The sequence below is a fragment of the Neophocaena asiaeorientalis genome, unplaced genomic scaffold, assembly GCF_003031525.2.
Source record: "Neophocaena asiaeorientalis asiaeorientalis breed wild unplaced genomic scaffold, Neophocaena_asiaeorientalis_V1.1 scaffold275, whole genome shotgun sequence".
Lineage (NCBI taxonomy): Eukaryota > Metazoa > Chordata > Mammalia > Artiodactyla > Phocoenidae > Neophocaena > Neophocaena asiaeorientalis.
The window spans coordinates 1701174-1718545 of NW_020173679.1; the positions used below are offsets into that span (position 1 = coordinate 1701174).

The 17372-nt window shown below is 58.1% G+C and overlaps 2 protein-coding genes across 2 annotated transcripts in view; both read left to right on the plus strand.

Annotated features, from left to right (window-relative positions):
* ALDH4A1 (aldehyde dehydrogenase 4 family member A1) overlaps positions 1 to 13406 on the plus strand; it is a 32597-nt gene extending 19191 nt beyond the window's left edge. The window contains exons 6-15 of the mRNA XM_024749730.1: positions 1057 to 1206; positions 1285 to 1359; positions 2481 to 2668; positions 5107 to 5180; positions 7625 to 7821; positions 7952 to 7999; positions 8795 to 8947; positions 9710 to 9831; positions 11023 to 11141; positions 11909 to 13406. Of these exons, the coding sequence (XP_024605498.1) occupies positions 1057 to 1206; positions 1285 to 1359; positions 2481 to 2668; positions 5107 to 5180; positions 7625 to 7821; positions 7952 to 7999; positions 8795 to 8947; positions 9710 to 9831; positions 11023 to 11141; positions 11909 to 12021 (1239 nt within the window). The 3' untranslated portion in view covers positions 12022 to 13406. The remainder of the gene's footprint in view (positions 1 to 1056; positions 1207 to 1284; positions 1360 to 2480; positions 2669 to 5106; positions 5181 to 7624; positions 7822 to 7951; positions 8000 to 8794; positions 8948 to 9709; positions 9832 to 11022; positions 11142 to 11908) is intronic.
* A 128-nt stretch (positions 13407 to 13534) lies between these two features.
* The window catches only part of TAS1R2 (taste 1 receptor member 2), a 27434-nt gene continuing 23596 nt past the window's right edge, over positions 13535 to 17372 (plus strand). The window contains 2 exon segments of the mRNA XM_024749731.1: positions 13535 to 14025; positions 14304 to 14467. The gene's annotated coding sequence lies outside the window, so the exon portion shown is untranslated.

Here is a 17372-nt window from a genome sequence, read left to right on the forward strand (position 1 = left end):
CGCCCATGATGTCACCAGCCTGGACCTAGCAAGGCTCCTGGACACCTCAAGCATCCCATCTCCTGCCTCTGCCCCGGGTCCCCTACCTGCAATGCTCCCTGTCTTCTCTGCCTCATGAACTCTTAACTGTCAAGGTCTAGCCCAGATAGCGCCTCCTCTGTGAGGCTTCTAGAACCTTCTTAGTCCATAACGATCTGTCCTACCTCTGTGCCCGCCCCCCTTCCCCAACATGCTGTTCCTCTGTGGGTTATAGCTCAGATTCCATCGGGGTGTAATGACTTCCTTTGTGTTTGGTTCCCCTTTACAAGTTTTTTGGGCATTGTAATCACACGCTAGTGTTCTCTTTCTGCGTCTTGCACCGTGTCTTCCTGGAGTCACAGAAGTGCCTGATAGATGTTTTTTGAGTTGAATGCATGTTGAGCCAGGGAGTGGCATTAGCAGTTGAGAGACGGGTTAATTTCGCCTTAGGGGGTTTGGGTGACCCCAAGCGCTCTTCCTGTTCGCCATCACGTAGTGAGAGCGCCCTCTGCTGCACGGAGCTGGTATGACAGCTCCACACCCGGCTAAGTGTCTTCGGATTCAGCAGAGCCCCTGGGGTGGGTGTCGGGCTCCAGAGTGTCCCAGGTGAGCCACACCTGGGCAGGAAGAGGCGCACACACTCCAAAACCAGATGAAGGTGCCTCTTTATTTGACTTAAGACTCAGGAGCTTGTAGGAAGCATGGTGGCCACGCAGAGCAGGAGGCAGTGCGTCTTAGCTCAGCTTCCCCTGCTGTGCGTCCTGGGCAGGGTTAGCAGCTGCCAGTGACCCCAGGAGGGGCCACCCGACCCGAGAAAGCCCTGTTCTTGCTGCCCAGAGTCCTTTCCTCACGGCTCACGTTCACTGTCAGGAGGAGCAGACAGTCTAAGGAAATGTTTACAGTCCTCAGGTCTCCTGGTTCTTGGCCCCAATGCACCTGCGACCCAGTGTCACCATGGGCTCAGGGTCCAGTGTCAGAAGAGGGCTACTGGGAGGCACGTCCTCCACCACTGACCCCCCCGGCCCTCCCGCTTCACAGGGGAAGACGGTGATCCAAGCAGAGATCGATGCTGCAGCCGAACTCATTGACTTCTTCCGATTCAACGCCAAGTTTGCCGTGGAGCTGGAGGGGGAGCAGCCCATCAGTGTGCCGCCCAGCACCAACCGCGTGGTGTACCGGGGGCTGGAGGTACCCCCAGGTGGTGGAGCGGGGGTTGGGGGCTGCCGGAAGCCCTGGGCTGGGCCTCACCACCCCCTCCCTCCCCAGGGCTTCGTGGCAGCCATCTCCCCCTTTAACTTCACTGCGATCGGCGGCAACCTGGCGGGGGCGCCGGCCTTGATGGTGAGCTGTGGGCAGCAGGTGGGCGTGGCGGGAACGGGTCATCACTCCCCTGTCAACAGACAGGAGGCCACGTCAGAGCCCCTGGGGTCCCAGCCCTCGTCGCGGGGAGAAGCACAGAAAGTGGAGGCAGCTGGGGGCTGTGGAAAATGCTTGGGGGTCAGAGGCTGGTCTGGGTCCCAGCTTTGCCCCACTCTGTCTGGGTGACCCCAGGCAAGTCCCCGCCCTCCTCTGAGGCAGTTTCCTCACCTACAAAGTGGAAGTAAAAGAAAAGCTTACATTACAGGGTCACGAGGAGCAAAGGAGGCCACGCTTGTGACGCATCTAACGCCAGGCAGGTCTGGCCCGGCGCGGGCTTGGCGTTATGTAGGGGCTGCTACTAATGATGACACTTAGAGCCCACCTTTGAGTGCCTGCTCTGTGCCTGGCCACTTACTTGTCAGGGTTGCAAGGCTAGCAAATGACGGGACGGGTACGGATCTGGGCTTGGTCTGTCTCTGGGCGGGTGGTCTCGAAGTTGGTGGGCTCCACTGTCGTTATCAGGGTGAAGGTGGCCATCGGCTCCCAGTCGATGGGGGAGATGCAGCCCTACCCTCGGAGGTCCTGGGTGGCTCGGGGCACAGCAGGAGGAGGGCTGACAGCTGTCGGGCAGCTGGGTGATCTGGAAGGGTGCTCGTACGCAGGGCCATCCTCGTGCATCTGCACTCAGACAGACGCACACACACCCGGCACCCACGTGCCCTCGTCCAGGACACGTGCAGACAGAGCCCTGTGAGCACTTGCCCAGCCTCGCCCCGTGAGCTTCCAGCGAGTTGGAAACACCCAGAACAGACCTGCCCGAGGGGTGCTGGCAGGACCAGTGGGCACAGGCTTCCGGAGGAAGGGAGGCTTTCATAGCCAGAGTGTGGGAGCAGACAGGGCAGGGTGTGAGCTCACTGACAAGGGTTTCTAGGGCCTGGTGTGCAGCACCTGGGCACCTGTAGGAATGGGGCTGGGTAGGGGATATCCTGGCTTGCATGGGGTCCTGGTGGCTCCAGGTGAGGGATGGCCATGCTTCAGGGTAGGGTGGGAGTCGGGGCTGGCGGCCCCTGACCTCATGAGTCATCACTGTGCCTCCCGGGCAGGGCAACGTGGTCCTGTGGAAGCCCAGTGACACTGCCATGCTGGCCAGCTATGCTGTCTACCGCATCCTCCGGGAGGCCGGTCTGCCCCCCAACATCATCCAGTTTGTGCCAGCTGATGGGCCCACGTTTGGGGACACTGTCACCAGCTCGGAGCACCTGTGTGGCATCAACTTCACAGGCAGCGTGCCGTAAGTCCCCGAGGTGGGGTGGGCGGGGTGGCCTGGGGACGCTTACCAGACCTCGTGACCTCTGTCCGGGAGCTGGGGCTGTGAGCCCAGAGGTCAGGTGCTATGTGGCCCTGGGTGAGCCACTTCACCTCCCTGAGCCTGTTTCTTCTCCTTTATGACAGTAGTCATGATTCTTACCTTGCAGAGTAATCGTGAAGGCCAAACTAGTTAATGGACAGGAAGGAGTGTGACAGGCTGGAAGCGGCCTACAGTTGTTTAGTGATATGGATTTCGACGCCACTACCATCCCTGGAAAGGGCACAAGGGAGCTTGGGATAAACTGGAGGAGGAGAGTCAGGAAGGCTTCCTGGAGGAGGTGGCATCTAAGCAAACGAGTAGGCCAGGCAGAGGTGGAGGAGAGCGTTCTAGGAGGGGGAACAGCATATGCAGAGGCATAAGGCTGAAGCTGTTGGGCTCTGGGCTGTGGACTTGGTCCCGTGGGGCTGGAGTGTGGAGCTGGGGGCCGAGGGTCAGAGGGTGGGGGCGGGATATGGTTCGATCACAACTGCTCATTCACTCACTCACTCAGCTGGTGTTGATCGAGCCCCCATGTATACCAGGCTCTGCCGGTGCTAAGACTGGGCAGTGAACACGTGGAGTGGGCACGGGCCTACCTCTTGGGGGATTTAGTCTTGTGACTATAAGGCCCCATGAGCCTGCTAAGGTGTCTGGACTTTATCCTGAAGATGATGGCAGCCACGGAAAGTTACATGCAGGGGGCGTGGCTTAATCAGACTTCTTTTGTTTCAAACAGGGATTGCAGATGGTAGCTCTCCAGTTGGCCCTGGCAAGTGGCTCTGTGTTCTTTGACTCCTAATAGGGATGGACCAACCTTGTACCATTGGGACGGTTTCATGTAAAAATCCAAATATTGGGCCTCTCTTAAGAACCTGGTCCCACTGGGCCTGCATTTCCATGTGGCACCATTGGCTGGAGGCGGGTGGGAGGTCTCTGGTTCCCCCCGTCCTGACAGGCCCTGGGCCTCTGCCTACCTGGACGGCCTCGCTCATTCTCTGTCCGGCCCCTCCGGGCCCCTGCGTGTGCAGCCTCTGATCTAGATGATCGCTCTGGCTACTCTGAGCACAAGTCTCCGGTGGGTGGAAGCAGGAGACAGGTTAGGAGGTGTCCACGTCCGGGGAGGGACGGTGGGCGCCTGAGCTCAGGTGGAGTCGTGGGAACGGGGTGAGGTGGGCTGATTCAAGTGAGGAAGTATCAGGGAGACTCGATCACCTGTCTGGGGTCAAGGTTGGGGGTGTTCAGTGGGAACATCCAGGCTCGGGGCAGGAGGTGGGCATCGTTCACCAAGGTGGGCAACCCAGTTGGCTGGGCACCTGGGAGCCTAGGGAAGAAGATGAATCACATGGTGGTCACTTTGATTTTGAGGTCCCCATGGGCCATCTGGGTGGAGATGTTGGGGTCTGCACTCTGGGCCCTCCAGGTATCCTAGGGACACCTGCAGTGGCTTCTCGCCCTCTCTGCCTGGCCTCAGGCTCCCTTGCAACAACAACCCCTGCTAAGGTTTGCCGGGTGGCGGTGGCAGCGTTAGAATTGCTGAGGAGGGCTGTTTTCCAAAAGGCCCGCTCTGCCAGCCACGGGCCCCATGGGTCTCTGCCTATTAGCAGGTGGAGCGGGCCTGGCCCCCATTTGCCATGCTCTGATGAGCAGCGGGCTTAAAGGTAGGAAAGTCATAAATTAGTATTAGCTACTGTGTCGCCAGCTCCCTGGTGATTAGCATTTTTATTGTTTTGTGGTGCTGAGGTTGGTCACACTTGGAGCCCAGGGAGGAGGTAGGGGCCTGAGCTGCTTCTCCCGGGACCCTCTTTGGTTCTCTGGAGCCTGGGTATGAGCTCGTGGTGCCCCTCGCAGACCACGGTGGTGCCTGTCCCCCATCAGGCACCCATAGCATACCCAGCACTGTCCCAAGCACTTGACTCGCATTAGAGCCGTCACAGAACAGCCCTGCCACGTGGAATTGTTCTTTCCAGTTCCCAGATGTGGCACAGAATTTGAGGCTCACAGAGGTTAAGCGTTGGTCGCAAGATCACACAACCGTGTATGCCTGAGTCAGGACTCAAACCCGGCATCCCCTGGCCTCAAAGCCTGGCCCTTCTCTGCACTATCTTGCCGCCAGGCCTCCCCTTGCTCCCTCCTTGTAGGCCCAGAATGCAGCCCATTTCCAGCTGCTACCACCTACTCGGTTCCCCATCACCATCACCATCACCACCACCACCACCGCTGTGACCCCTGCCCGTCTCCTGTGGGGCTGCTGCCCCTAGCGCTCCTCCCTGGGCTTTCCAGGCTCTTCCTCTGCTAGGGCCTGCTCCCTAGCCCCCAGGCCCCTCACCCTCTCAGGTGCCTGAGCCCGGCTCCCTAGTCACTGCCCTGTCCTCTGGTTTTAGCACCTTCAAACACCTGTGGAAGCAGGTGGCCCAGAACCTGGACCGGTTCCACACCTTCCCGCGCCTGGCCGGAGGTAAGGGCCCTTCTCCCCGTGCCCTGCCCTACAGCCCTAGGGACCCCTCCCTGCCCTGGCCGCCATGCAAGAGAAGGAGGCGGAGGTGATGCCCCCAGAGGTGGGGCGGCCCTGCAGACGCAGAGAACTCCTTCAGGGTGGAGCCCCTGCTCTGGCACTTACACAGAGCATTTATGCCTCTGAGTGTGCATTTTTCCTTCCGTTCATTCATTCATCCATCCATCCTTCAGCAAGTAAATTATTAAGTATGTTCACAGGCACTTTTTGGACACTGGGGATGCAAAAGATGATGAGACCCAGAGACCGAGCCGTTACGAACCTCTATTCCAACAGCGGGAGGCAGACAGTAAACAACTAGATGAATGATGTCAGGGAGTGAGAAGGGCTGTGGATAATTAAAGGAGGGCAAAGAGGTGACAGGCAGGGACCCTCAAGGGCTGGGCGTGGTGGGACTGTGACTTAGGGTGGCTGGTGGGGTGGGAGGCCTCTTCAGGGAGGGAACATTTGAGCTGAAACCTGACCAATGAAAAGAAACCAGCCTCGCAAAGGTCCGGAGGATGGGCCACCATGGGCACCCGCACTGTCGGCTAGAACTTTCTGCAGTAATGGACGTGGGCTGTACCTGTGCTGTCCCATAGTATAGCCGCTCGCCACGTGTGGCCGCAGGGCACTTGAAACGTGGCTGGCATGGCAGAGGAAGTGAAAGCTTGGTTTCATTTAATTTTAATTAATTTGAACTTAAATAGCCACGTGTGGCTGGTGGCTACCCTGTTGCACAGCCCAGATCTAGGCCAAGGAAATGGCAAATGCAGAGGCCATGAGGTGGGAACGATCTTGTGTTTGAAGAAACAAGGCCAGTGTAGCTGGGGAAGGGAGGGAGGGCGGGTGGCAGGAGATGGGGCTGAGAGGTCAGCAGGGCCAGGTCTTGTCAAAATAATTTTCCCACAAAGAAAGAGTTTCATGGTCAAGGATATTTGGCGTGCACTGTGTTTAAAGTAAAACGGATTCCTCACCTGCAGGACTTCTCAGAGCCTTTAATGCACTAATATACGCATTGCTTATATTCAAGAACAAAGGCTGATGTGCAGTGTTTCCCAAACTCTTTGGAATACACAGCCCTGTTTTGACAGAGGACCCCCTGGACCATGTTTTTCATGGAACACACTCTGGGAAGATGCTGAGACCTCTCGAGAGTGAGGGCTGTCCAGGCTCACACAGTGCAGTAATGGCAGAGCTGGAGCTGGTGGTTCAGCATTCTTGCTCCTGGGTGTGAAGTGGGGGCTCACAGGGAGACTGGACCCCACGCCTGAGCGGGTGGGAACTTCGTAAAATTTTATTGAAGTATAGTTGATTTTATAATACTGGGTTAATTTCCACTGTACAGCAAAGTGAGTCAGTTATACATATATATATTCTTTTTCATATTCTTTTCCATTATGATTTATCACAGGATATTGAATCTAGTTCCTTGTGCTATACAGTAGGACCTTATTGTTTATCCACCCTATATATAATAGTTTGCCTCTTAAGCTGGTGGGAGCTGTGATGGGGGTGTCAGGGCAGGTGACCCTCCTCAGGGCCAGCTGTTGCATCTCCAATTTCCGGTTCCCCAGTGTGCGCCAGTCCAGCCTTCACGAGATGGGGGACAGTGAGTCCCTTGTGTGAGCTGTCCATGGTTTTCTGTTCTGTCTCCTTCCCACCATCTCCCTGAGGGAGAGAGACCACTACTTACTCTACCGCTTCCCCCCTTGAGTATGAGACTTTTATCTCTCTGTGCCTCAGTTTTCTTGTCTTTAAAATGGGATAATAATGGGAGGTTGCTGTGAGGCTTCAGCGAGACGGAGCTCGAAGTGCTTTGACCCGAGTCTGGAAGTTAGTGCTTTGTAACGAGCTGCTAGTAGCTGATGTTTAACGGAGTGAGGAAACCGAGGCTCCCTCATGCCAAGGAGATAGAGGAGGGGTGTCTCCACCGTGGATCAGGAAGAGGGGCCAGCCCTGGCCGTGGACCTGGGGTGGCCCCCTCTCCTCTCGCTGGGTGGGGGTCAGGGGAAGGCTCAAAGGAAGCCACACCCACTGCAGGGAGTGGACCAGCTTTGGGGAGCGTTGGGTTCTGGTCCTTCCTCTGCCTTTATGTTGGGCAGCAGCCCCAGGGCTCAGTTTTCTCATCTGTGAGCTGGGGGAGCTGGTCCTGATGCCCCCTGGTGCCCTTTGCCCTTGCCTGGGCCTCCGTTTTCTCATCCCTAGGTTGGGAGGACAGGCCTGGCTGATCAGTTTCTGGGAGGTTATTGGGCTCCGACTCTGCCTTCTCGTGCCCTTGTCCTGCCAGTACTGGGGCTGGTCGCAGGGCCCTGCGGACGGGTGTGGGCAGTGCGTCGGGCCCCTCGCTGGCCTGGGGAGCCCACCCCCTCCTCATACTCCTCCACCGCCCCGCCCCACCCCTGAAGAGTGTGGCGGGAAGAACTTCCACTTTGTGCACCGCTCGGCCGACGTGGACAGCGTGGTGAGCGGGACCCTGCGCTCAGCCTTCGAGTACGGCGGCCAGAAGTGCTCGGCCTGCTCCCGCCTCTACGTGCCCCGCTCGCTGTGGTCGCAGATCAAAGGGCGGCTGCTGGAGGAGCGCAGCAGGATCAAAGTGGGCAACGTGAGTGGCGCCGGCCTCCCCGCCACGGCCCAGCGGGGGGCTGATGGGATTGGAGGCTGGTGAGGGGGTGCGGGGAGGGCGCTCCCTTTGTCTCCGACTCTGTCTCCTCCCATGTCTCCCTTGCTTCCAGCCTGCAGAGGATTTTGGGAGCTTCTTCTCCGCCGTGATTGATGCCAAGGTATGAGCAGGCCGTTCACGGGGGTCCCGTGCCTGGACTGGGTGGGAGGCGTAGGAACAGCTATAGGGGCGACCCAGACCTGCTGCTTCGAGCAGGGCAGCCTGATAGCCACGCATACACCCGCACCACCCCTGCCAGCTCCGAAAAGGGTGGAGGCATCCATACCCAGAGGGCAGCTCGCCTCCCACACACCCTGCCCCAGGCTCGACAAGCCCCCTTTAAGTGCCTGCGTTCATACACACACATACAAACAGGCCTGTACACCGCACGCATCAACCCGAACGCGCACGTCCACGCACAGCCGCGAGCACGTTCGTTTAGATCTCTGAGTGGGAGCATGCCTGTAGATTCACCCACGTACACGCGCACGCCCGCGTGCACACATATCTTACAGAGAAACACTGGCGTACAGGTTCACATGTGTATATGGGCACACTTGTGGGTGTGCTCGCACAAACACACATAACAGACACGTCCATACAATGCAGGCATGTGTGTGCCTACGTACATAAACCTACAAATTCATGGCCATACGTGTATATGTGTGCTTGTGATGTTTGTAGTTGTAACACACACATACACACACACACACACACAAGCGTGCACATCTGCCCTTGTCTCTGCCCTGGTTCAGCCAGGCCCCGACTTTTGCTGTCAGGGCCCCCCCCCGCTCCCCCCACTTCAGAATTTGGGCCCTTCAGGGACAGGTATTTGGGGTAACTGTGTCAGGCGGCTGCTGCTGGGAATGGCCTCCAGCCAGCCCTTGACGCCCCCTACCCCACCCTACTCCCCCAGTCCTTCAGCCGCATCAGGAAGTGGCTGGAGCACGCCCACTCCTCGCCCAGCCTCACCATCCTGGCTGGGGGCCAGTGTGACGACTCCGTGGGCTACTTCGTGGAGCCCTGCATCATCGAGAGCAAGGACCCCCAGGATCCCATCATGAAGGAGGTGATGGAGTGGGCGGCCCGGGGCCGGGAGGAGGTAGCCTGTCCCCCGAGCATGGCACACGCACAGGGCCCTGGTGCTTCACGGGGCGTCATCCCATCTCACAGATGTGGAAAGCGAGGCCCTACGAGGGGACCGTCTCACACCCGGTGAGAGCAGAGCCAGGCCCTGAGCTCGGGCCTCCTGACCCCAAATCCAGTGCTCTGTCTTCGACACTGCTGACCCGGGCTGGTGTCATGGCACTTGCGCTGTCCGCAGCCACCGAGGTCCCTGCGGCCGTCTCAGTGGCTGACACTTGTAGACTCTTAACTGTGGGCCGCGCATTTGACAGAGATGAGGTGGGCATATCGTTCCCATTTTACAGATGAGAAACTGAGTCTCCGAGAGGTCAGGGGGGGTCAGGAGGACAGTGCAGGGGTGGGGGTCTTCCCCAAGCCCCTCGATGGCAGAGGGGACGGTGATACCATTGGGCAATTCCTGGGCCGGCTGTTGCCAGAAGTCTCTCCTTTCCAAGGGCCTGGGCCCTTGGCTCTGGGTGTGGGTCTGGCTGGCAGGGAGGCCAGAGACTCCTTGGATCTTCTGCCAGGTCGGGGTGGGGTGGGCCGGATGGAAGCCAACCCCGAGGGAACCCAGCGGGAGGCAGTGCCTGGCCCTTCCTGCAGGGGCTGAGGAGGGGGATGGGGAGAGGCAGAGGCCAGAGCAGGGAGACGGGAGGCTTCGGGGTATTGGTCCAGGTGGGGCCTGACCCTGGGGCTTCTCTCCCAGGAGATCTTCGGACCTGTGCTGACCGTGTACGTCTACCCGGATGACAAGTACAAAGAGACGCTGAGGCTGGTCGACAGCACCACGAGCTATGGCCTCACGGGGGCAGTATTTGCCCAGGATAAGTGAGTGGCCGCAGCCCCTCCACTCTAGTCCTGGTGTCCTGTCCCCACAGGACCCTGCTGTCCCTGGAGACTGCCTCCTGGGCGCTGATCCTAGTAATAATGCTGCCCTTGCTTCTCTCCGTTCTCCTCACCTCTGACCTGACCGGCAGGTAGACACAGGCAGTGGGCTCTTTGTTAAAATGCAGATTCCGGGGCCCCACTCATGGCTGCTGAATGTAGGTGTCTAGGGGTGGGGCTGGGGAATCGGTGCCTTTGACCTGCTCCCCGGGTCTGATGGGGCTGCAGAGTGGAAGACAGAGGCTCAGGCCCAGGTGCACTGCTTGTCTGGCAGAGGCAGGATTCCAACTTGAGCACCGGGACACTAAACCCGAGGCTTTGCCCTTTCCTTTCTCCGTGGTACTGCTTGTCTCCCTGTGTCTGCCTTTAAGAGTGGAGGTGGGGGCTTCCCTGGTGGCGCAGTGGTTAAGAATCCACCCACCAATGCGAGGGACACAGGTTCAAGCCCTGGTCCGGGAAGATCCCACATACCGCGGAGCAACTAAGCCCATGCGCCACAACTACTGAGCCTGCGCTCTAGAGCCCGCAAGCCACAACTACTAAGCCTGCGTGCCATAACTACCAAAGCCCGTGTGCCTAGAGCCTGTGCTCCGCAACGAGAGAAGCCACCACAATGAGAAGCCCGTGCACTGCAACGAAGAGTAACCCCTGCTCGACGCAACTAGAGAAAGCCCACGCGCAGCAATGAAGACCCAGTGCAGCCAAAAATAAATAAATAAAATAAATTTTTTAAAAAAAGAGAGAAAAAAGAAAACATTGAATTGTTTAAAAAAAAAAAAGAGTGGAGGCGGGATTGGAACCTGAGGGGCAGGCTAGGGGTCTGGAGGTTCCCCAGCTCCCAAAGGCAGGAAAACTGGACCGAGATGGGCCACTCCCTCGAGTACGTACAGCCACTCCCTCGAGCCTCATCCAGCCCTCACAGATGCCCTGCGAGGCAGGCGTGCTAACCCCCTTTTCAGAGGAGGAGGCCGAGGCTCAGAGACTCCTGGGAGCCTGTCAAGGGCCCATAGCTGGCGGCTGGCCTCATGCTCACCAGGGTGGCCCATGTGGGCTGGGACGGGGGTGTTGGAGGTTGGCCCTGGGTCTGGAATGAGGGTGAGCTGGCCGCCCTCTTACCGCTGCCCTGCCTTGTAGGGATGTCGTCCGGGAGGCCACAGAGATGCTGAGGAACGCTGCCGGCAACTTCTACATCAACGACAAGTCCACTGGCTCGGTGGTGGGCCAGCAGCCCTTCGGGGGGGCCCGAACCTCTGGTGAGTGGGGCCCCCTTTCCAGAGGGGGGCCGAGTTCCCGGCGGGAGACCCTCGGTCCTTCATCTCAAGGGTGTTAAGAGTTGCAGCAGTAGCACCATTTCCTGAGCACCGTGGGCCGGGCCCTGTGCTAACTCAGTCCTGCCAACAGCCGCCTAAGCCCAGGTGCTGCCATTCTTCTTCCCATTTTATGGAGGGGGAAGCTGAGGCCCAGGGAAGTGAAGTGACTTGCCTAAGGGCACATGGCTAGAGAGTGGTGGAGCCGGGATTTGGGTCCCAGCGCCCACACCTTTTACTGTCATACTCCAGGCTACCAAAGTCCATCCCCCTCCTGTTTGCAAATAGGGAAACTGAGGGTCGGCGAGGGGCGGTGACTTGCCAGAGTTCCCAAGGGCCGGAAGCCAGGTCTCCCGACTCCCAGTCCAGTGCCCTCCACGGTGCCCCACTGCCTCCCAGACACTTCTTGCAGGTGGGGTGCAGGGACCTGGGGAGCATGGGCGTCCTGCCTGCTCACCAGCTCCTGGCTTGCCCGACCTCCGGCTGAGTGCCCTCCGCACAGATGCGCTCAGGAAACCCTGGCTGCTGTGGCTGTGTTAGGGTTACTTTGGCAATTTGCTGCCCGTGCTGGTGCCCCATTTATTCCTCCTCCCCACTCCTTTTCCCTCTGCCCATGGTACCCCATTTATTCCATCAGCTCCTCCCCACTCCTTTTCCCTCTGCCCAGAGCCATTGTATCTTTTTGGAGATAAACAGAGCTGTCTTTTCCACAGGGACTAATGACAAGCCAGGAGGGCCCCACTACATCCTGCGGTGGACGTCACCCCAGGTCATCAAGGAGACCCACAAGCCTCTGGGGGATTGGCGCTACCCGTACATGCAGTGAGCCCCGCTCAGCGCCTCTGCCATCCACCCGTCTGTCTGTCCAAACGACTGACCTCAGTGCACTGACCCCACCCCAGGCCCTCCACCCGCTCCCCAGGGGATGACCCTCTTTCTAGGGCCGTGGCCTGTCCCCTGCCCCCCACTGGCCTGGCCTATCCCACCCTTGGAGTCAGATGCCGGCCTCTGGTTTGAGATTACGCTGTGGGGAGAACAGGGCCGCCACCCTTGACCCCATCGGCTGTCCTAGAAATTCCATCTGGTAGGTGTGACCTTGGTGCCCGGCTGGTTCTCCATATGTCCCCTTCCCTTTCCTCTACACTGTGGCCCAGTGGCTCAGGGACCTGAGGAATGGTGGTAGAGTAGCTCACGGATCCATGGAGGAAAAGGAGGCATCTTGGGGGCCCCTGGCAAACCTCACCACCCACAGAGGCTCCTGGCCTTGGCCCCGGCTTCTCCGGGTGTCCAGGGTCACGTGTGGCCACAGTGGCCTACAGGGCTGGCAAATCGTGGCTGCAGGGCATGGGGGCACCAGCTGGCCTTGCCCTCTGTAGTCCGGGCGGCTCACTAGCTCTTTGCCCAGGTGCGCCTGTACCAGCAGGTACCTGTGCCCAACCAAATGCCTTAGACCCCGTGTGCCTTGCTCCAGAGTGCCTGAGCTCACCTGCGACCCACGAATTCCTGGCTATCTCCGTCTGGGGGTCTGAGGGGACTGCTGCAGGCCACCTGCCAAGACGTGGGATGTGTTGGTCCTTCCTGTTTGGGCTGTGAGATTGGCAGACTTTGGGGGGCCCTTCCTGCTGCTTCCCTTAGCTCTCGGGTCCTGCCTCTAGAGCCTGGGGTTTCCTGCAGGAGCTCAGCACCCACTGGCTGTGGTTGAACAGGCCCGGGTACATGTTGCTGCCACCTTCCCCAGCACCCTGAGACCTCTCCTTGGGTCCCCGTCCAGCCCGGGCTGAGGCTTGCCTCTAAAATTATTCCTCCTTTGCATGTTAGTGGCTCTGTGTGGACTGGCCCCTAAGAGGCCTGTTCCTTGACGCAGCCAATCGGTGGACACTTGCAAATGCATCCCGAGTAGATTCTGGTGGCCAGGGAATGAGAAGTGGTGACTTTGGAGGACAGCTTTTAGGGGGCCCCGAAAGGGCTGGACCCTCCTCAAGCACAGCTGGCATGGGGCCCCCGCGGGGCTGGAGTGGCCGTTCCCCAAGTGCGCGGTCACACACCTTGGCCCCCGGTCAGGGGTGGGTCCTGATGCTGCCCGGGTTGTTTCCCACAAGGGGCCAGGTCAGGCGGCGGGGGGCTGGAGGTGTTCCTGATTCTACTGGTTCTACACTGTGAGGTGGCAATAGGATCTGCCTGATGCCACCTAATAAAATGCCTCTTACTTAACCAAGTCGGTGGTCTTTCTGGTGGAGTTGGTGGGGACTGGTCACCTTCTACATCCGACGGAGTTGCCAGTGTGTCATTAGGTGTCAGGAGGACAGTGCCCTTGGTGTGATGGAAGGAAGGGTGAGCACTGATGCCAGGAATCCCTGCTGTGGGTGGCAGGAACTCTGGTGCCGGAGGGCCTGGGTTCAAATCCTGGCTCCAAAAAGTTGTGCAATCTCTCTGACCCTCTGTCTCTTCATGTCTTAGATGGAAATAACCACACACGCACACACACACACGCACGTGTGTGCACTCACATGCACACAGGTTGTCTTGAGAATTCAATGAGTTAATTCATATGAATTAACTACATAAGCATTATTCTGGATGTTTCCATGGAGGTGTTTTTTTGGATGAGAAAAACATTTAAATCAGTGGACTTTGAGGAAAGCAGATTACCCTCCATAATGTGAGTGGGCCATATCCAATCAATTGAAGGCCTTAACAGAACAGAGACTGGTCTCCCCCAAGCAAGAAGGAATTCTGCCAGTGGCTGCCTTTGGACTCAACTGCAACTTCCTGCATCTCTGGCCTGCTGGCCGGCACTACAAATTCTGAACTTAGCAGCCTCCATGATCACGTGAGCTACTTCGTTACAATAAATCTCTCTCCCTGTGTCTGTCTCTCTATGCCTCATAGAGGTTCTGCTTCTCTTCAGAACCCTGAGTCATACACGTGCCAAAGACTATGCGTATGTTTTCTCACTCACAAGTCTTAGGAAGAGCTGCTGTGCTCCCATTTTGCAGATGAGGGCACTGGGGTGTAGAAAGGTGAAGGGACTTGCTGAGGGTATGCTATCAGTGGGGTGGAAACCCAGGTCTGTCTGATTCCAAAACCCATTCTCTCTCTTCCACCCAGATGTCCACACATGGCTCGCAAAGATCGGCTCAGTTGGCCAGGTGACATGGCAGGGAGCAACCGTGGCCAGTTAGCTTGAGCCTGGAATCCGTGGGTCTAAACCCACCTGGGCCAGCTGACTTGGAGGGGAAGACACGTGTGTCCTGACCTGTCTCCAACCACAGGTAATGTAAACAGAGCTGGCCCTGAACCACACAGACGCCACCCTGTCCGAGGGTCCATTGGTTAGGGCTGTTGGCTGGAGGATCTCAGAGCTGTGGGGAGGGAAGGGGACTCAACTCCGGGCAGAGCCCCTGCCCTGGCTCACCCAGGGGCTGCTACTGATTTGTGCCAAAGGGGGCTTGAGTCAGGGACAAAGGGCAGCCCCCAGAGTGCTCTGGCTGGAGCTCACGGAAGGGAAGGGAGGCAGCTGCCTTTTGTCGTTGGGGGATACATAGGCCTCGTTAACGTTGCTGAGTGGAGTGACTTATTCAAGGTCACGCTGAGACAGCCGCAGAGCTGGCTGATGACTGGTAGTGTTTTACCTACCTAGTCTCAGAGCCTTGACATTGACCTTACCAGGTAACTATTACAACATTCTATGGAAGGGCTATGGAGATCAGAGGTAGAATGACGAGCCCAAGGTCACGTAGCTGGTTAGTAAAGGGCCGGGTTAGAACCCAGGGCTATGGGTGCCACAGCCCATGGTCCTTGCCACCTGTTCCATCAGGTCCCCGCCTCCCAGGGACCTATGCCTCCCAGGAGCTATGCCTCTACCAGTGTCATTTTATCCTGGTGCCTCTGACTCCACTGAACGAGGTCAGGGGGTGGCTCAAAGCTATCGTTCACTCCGTTCTGTCTGCCCTCCCTTGTCCCCCAGACTTGGGGCTGGTGGCTCCCAAAGGCCCAGTGCCCACCCGGGTGCCCGAGGCCTCTTTGCATGGTCACTGCAGTAAGTCCCCATGTCCACGGTGGCCCAAGGAGCCTCTTCATTTCCCTGCTGTGGCCGGGGGCCCAGCCGCAGGCCTGGGCTGGAGCGTGAACCATTTGACTGAGGCTGGATGTCCCTGCCACCGCGGTGCCGCCAGTGGGGCGTGCACGCTAAGGAAATGAGGGGCCACCAGTGCCCCGGTCGCCAGGCAGACCTGGAGCTCCTGGGGGGCAAGAGGAAGCAGCAGGGAGCAGACCCACACTCTTCACAGAGTCACGCCTTCATTTTCATTAACTCCCCGACCGACACGTTCGTTACCACAGTTCCTGTAGGTCCTGTAGGTCCTCTGTCTAGAGGCGGCGTAGGAATAGTAAGAGTCACCATTACTTGAGTGCAGGCTGTGTGCCGGGCGTTGTGCTAAATGCTTTACACGTCACACCCTCGGATCCTCATCGCAGCCCCCGAAGGTACGTCCATTAGTCCCATTTTACAGATGAGGAGACTGAGGTACGCATGGGTGGAGTAACCAGTGCACCAGTAGGAGATGACTGCCTGAGTTTCTGTTTCTCATGTCTGCCTGCCTGGGCACTGAGCACAGCCCTGATGTCCTGCCTTAACCCCTCTTACCTGTGCCTTGGCCTCCCCAATCTCAGAGTTGACGTTTCTGTGGGAGCTGAGGATCGAGTGACATGTTTTAGAACAAAATGCCAGGTCCCGTGCCCTGCACAGAGTGAGATGCTCAGTGAGTGAGAACTTACCTTTGCCCACCCTCTCAATACCCTCATCCTGGATGCCTGTGCCCAGGAAGGAGATGAAGCTGGGCTTCCCTGAGCACCTATCCATGGGCAGGTGCCCCTGCTAATTAGCTTGGACCACACCAGCCTGGGAGGGAGGGAGTAGTATTTTGGCCCCATTTCACAGATGAGGAAACGGAGGCTTAGGGAGCCTCAGGGAGACTTGTTCAGTAAGCGACAGGTACAGGGGCAAGAGCTGGCTATACCAGCACCCCCTTGTCCTGGTCCCTCGAAGGAATGCAGCAGCTTCTGGGTGGGAGCCATCCAGCAGGTGGATGGGAGTAGGTGTGGCTGACACTGGCTCCAGACATAGCCAGCCTTGTCCCCCTCCCCCGGGTTGTTGACAGCCACCCTGGATGGTGGAGCAGGTACCATATGACCCTAGGTACATGAGCATTCTGTTCTGGGGCTCTGCCATGCCCTCCCTCCAGGCCCCAGGTGCGTGACAGGTACTCTTCAGTCTCGTGAGCATTTGGTGCACAGAGGCCAGGGCGAAACGAGGGAGCTGATGTTCTGCCGGGCACCTGCTTGGTGAGGTGCATCCGGGCAGGTGTTGTCGGAAGGAGAGTGAGGCTTGTGGAGAGATCTGAGTCTCAGGAAGGAGAGTCATACGGAATCATAGACCCTAGCCCTTTACTGGGCCTAGAACCGAGGGTCCCATGCCAGTTCCGTACTAGGACAAAAGCCATCAACACTGTAGCGTAATATTCACTATCACGTATGAGGTAGGTGCTTGACGTATTCATCCCATTTAATCACCCTTGTTTGAGGTGGCTGTGCATCTTACAGGCGAGGAAGCTGAGCAGAGTTAGGGCCTGCTGGTTGGCCCCTGTCCGGTGGTGCGGGTGGGGCCGTCCAGAGCCCCACAGAACAGGACCAGCCCCCTTCCCCATCCCAGCCCTTTATGCTCCCTTTAGCGACGATCACCTTTTGGGCTCTTATTGGGCTTGTGGTTGTTTGGAATCTTCAGATCTTTTTCTGAATGGCTTGCATGGATCTCTGGACTCAAGAAGGTGTCCCAACCACAGCAGAGTCCCTCCTTCAGGCCTTAGCTGACCCCTAGGTCCCCAGCTTCTAGGGGTCACCCTACCCATTACACTTTTGACATCTCAGAGGGGTGACCAATGAGGCTGGGTCCTCTGATAACCAGCTCTGAGGCCTATCCTGTGCCCTCTTCCAAGGTGTCTCTGAACCAAGCCAGCTGGCTCAGGGGCTGTGCAGCTCCCAGACCCTCCTTGGGGAAGCCCTGCCTGCCTACCCCTGTTCTACCCTCAGCTGGATTGGAGCTAGGTTTCCAGCTGCCCAATTTTGTCCTGGAGGAGGCAGTACTGGTAGGAAAGAGACAGGGGAAATGGGGGGCGGGGG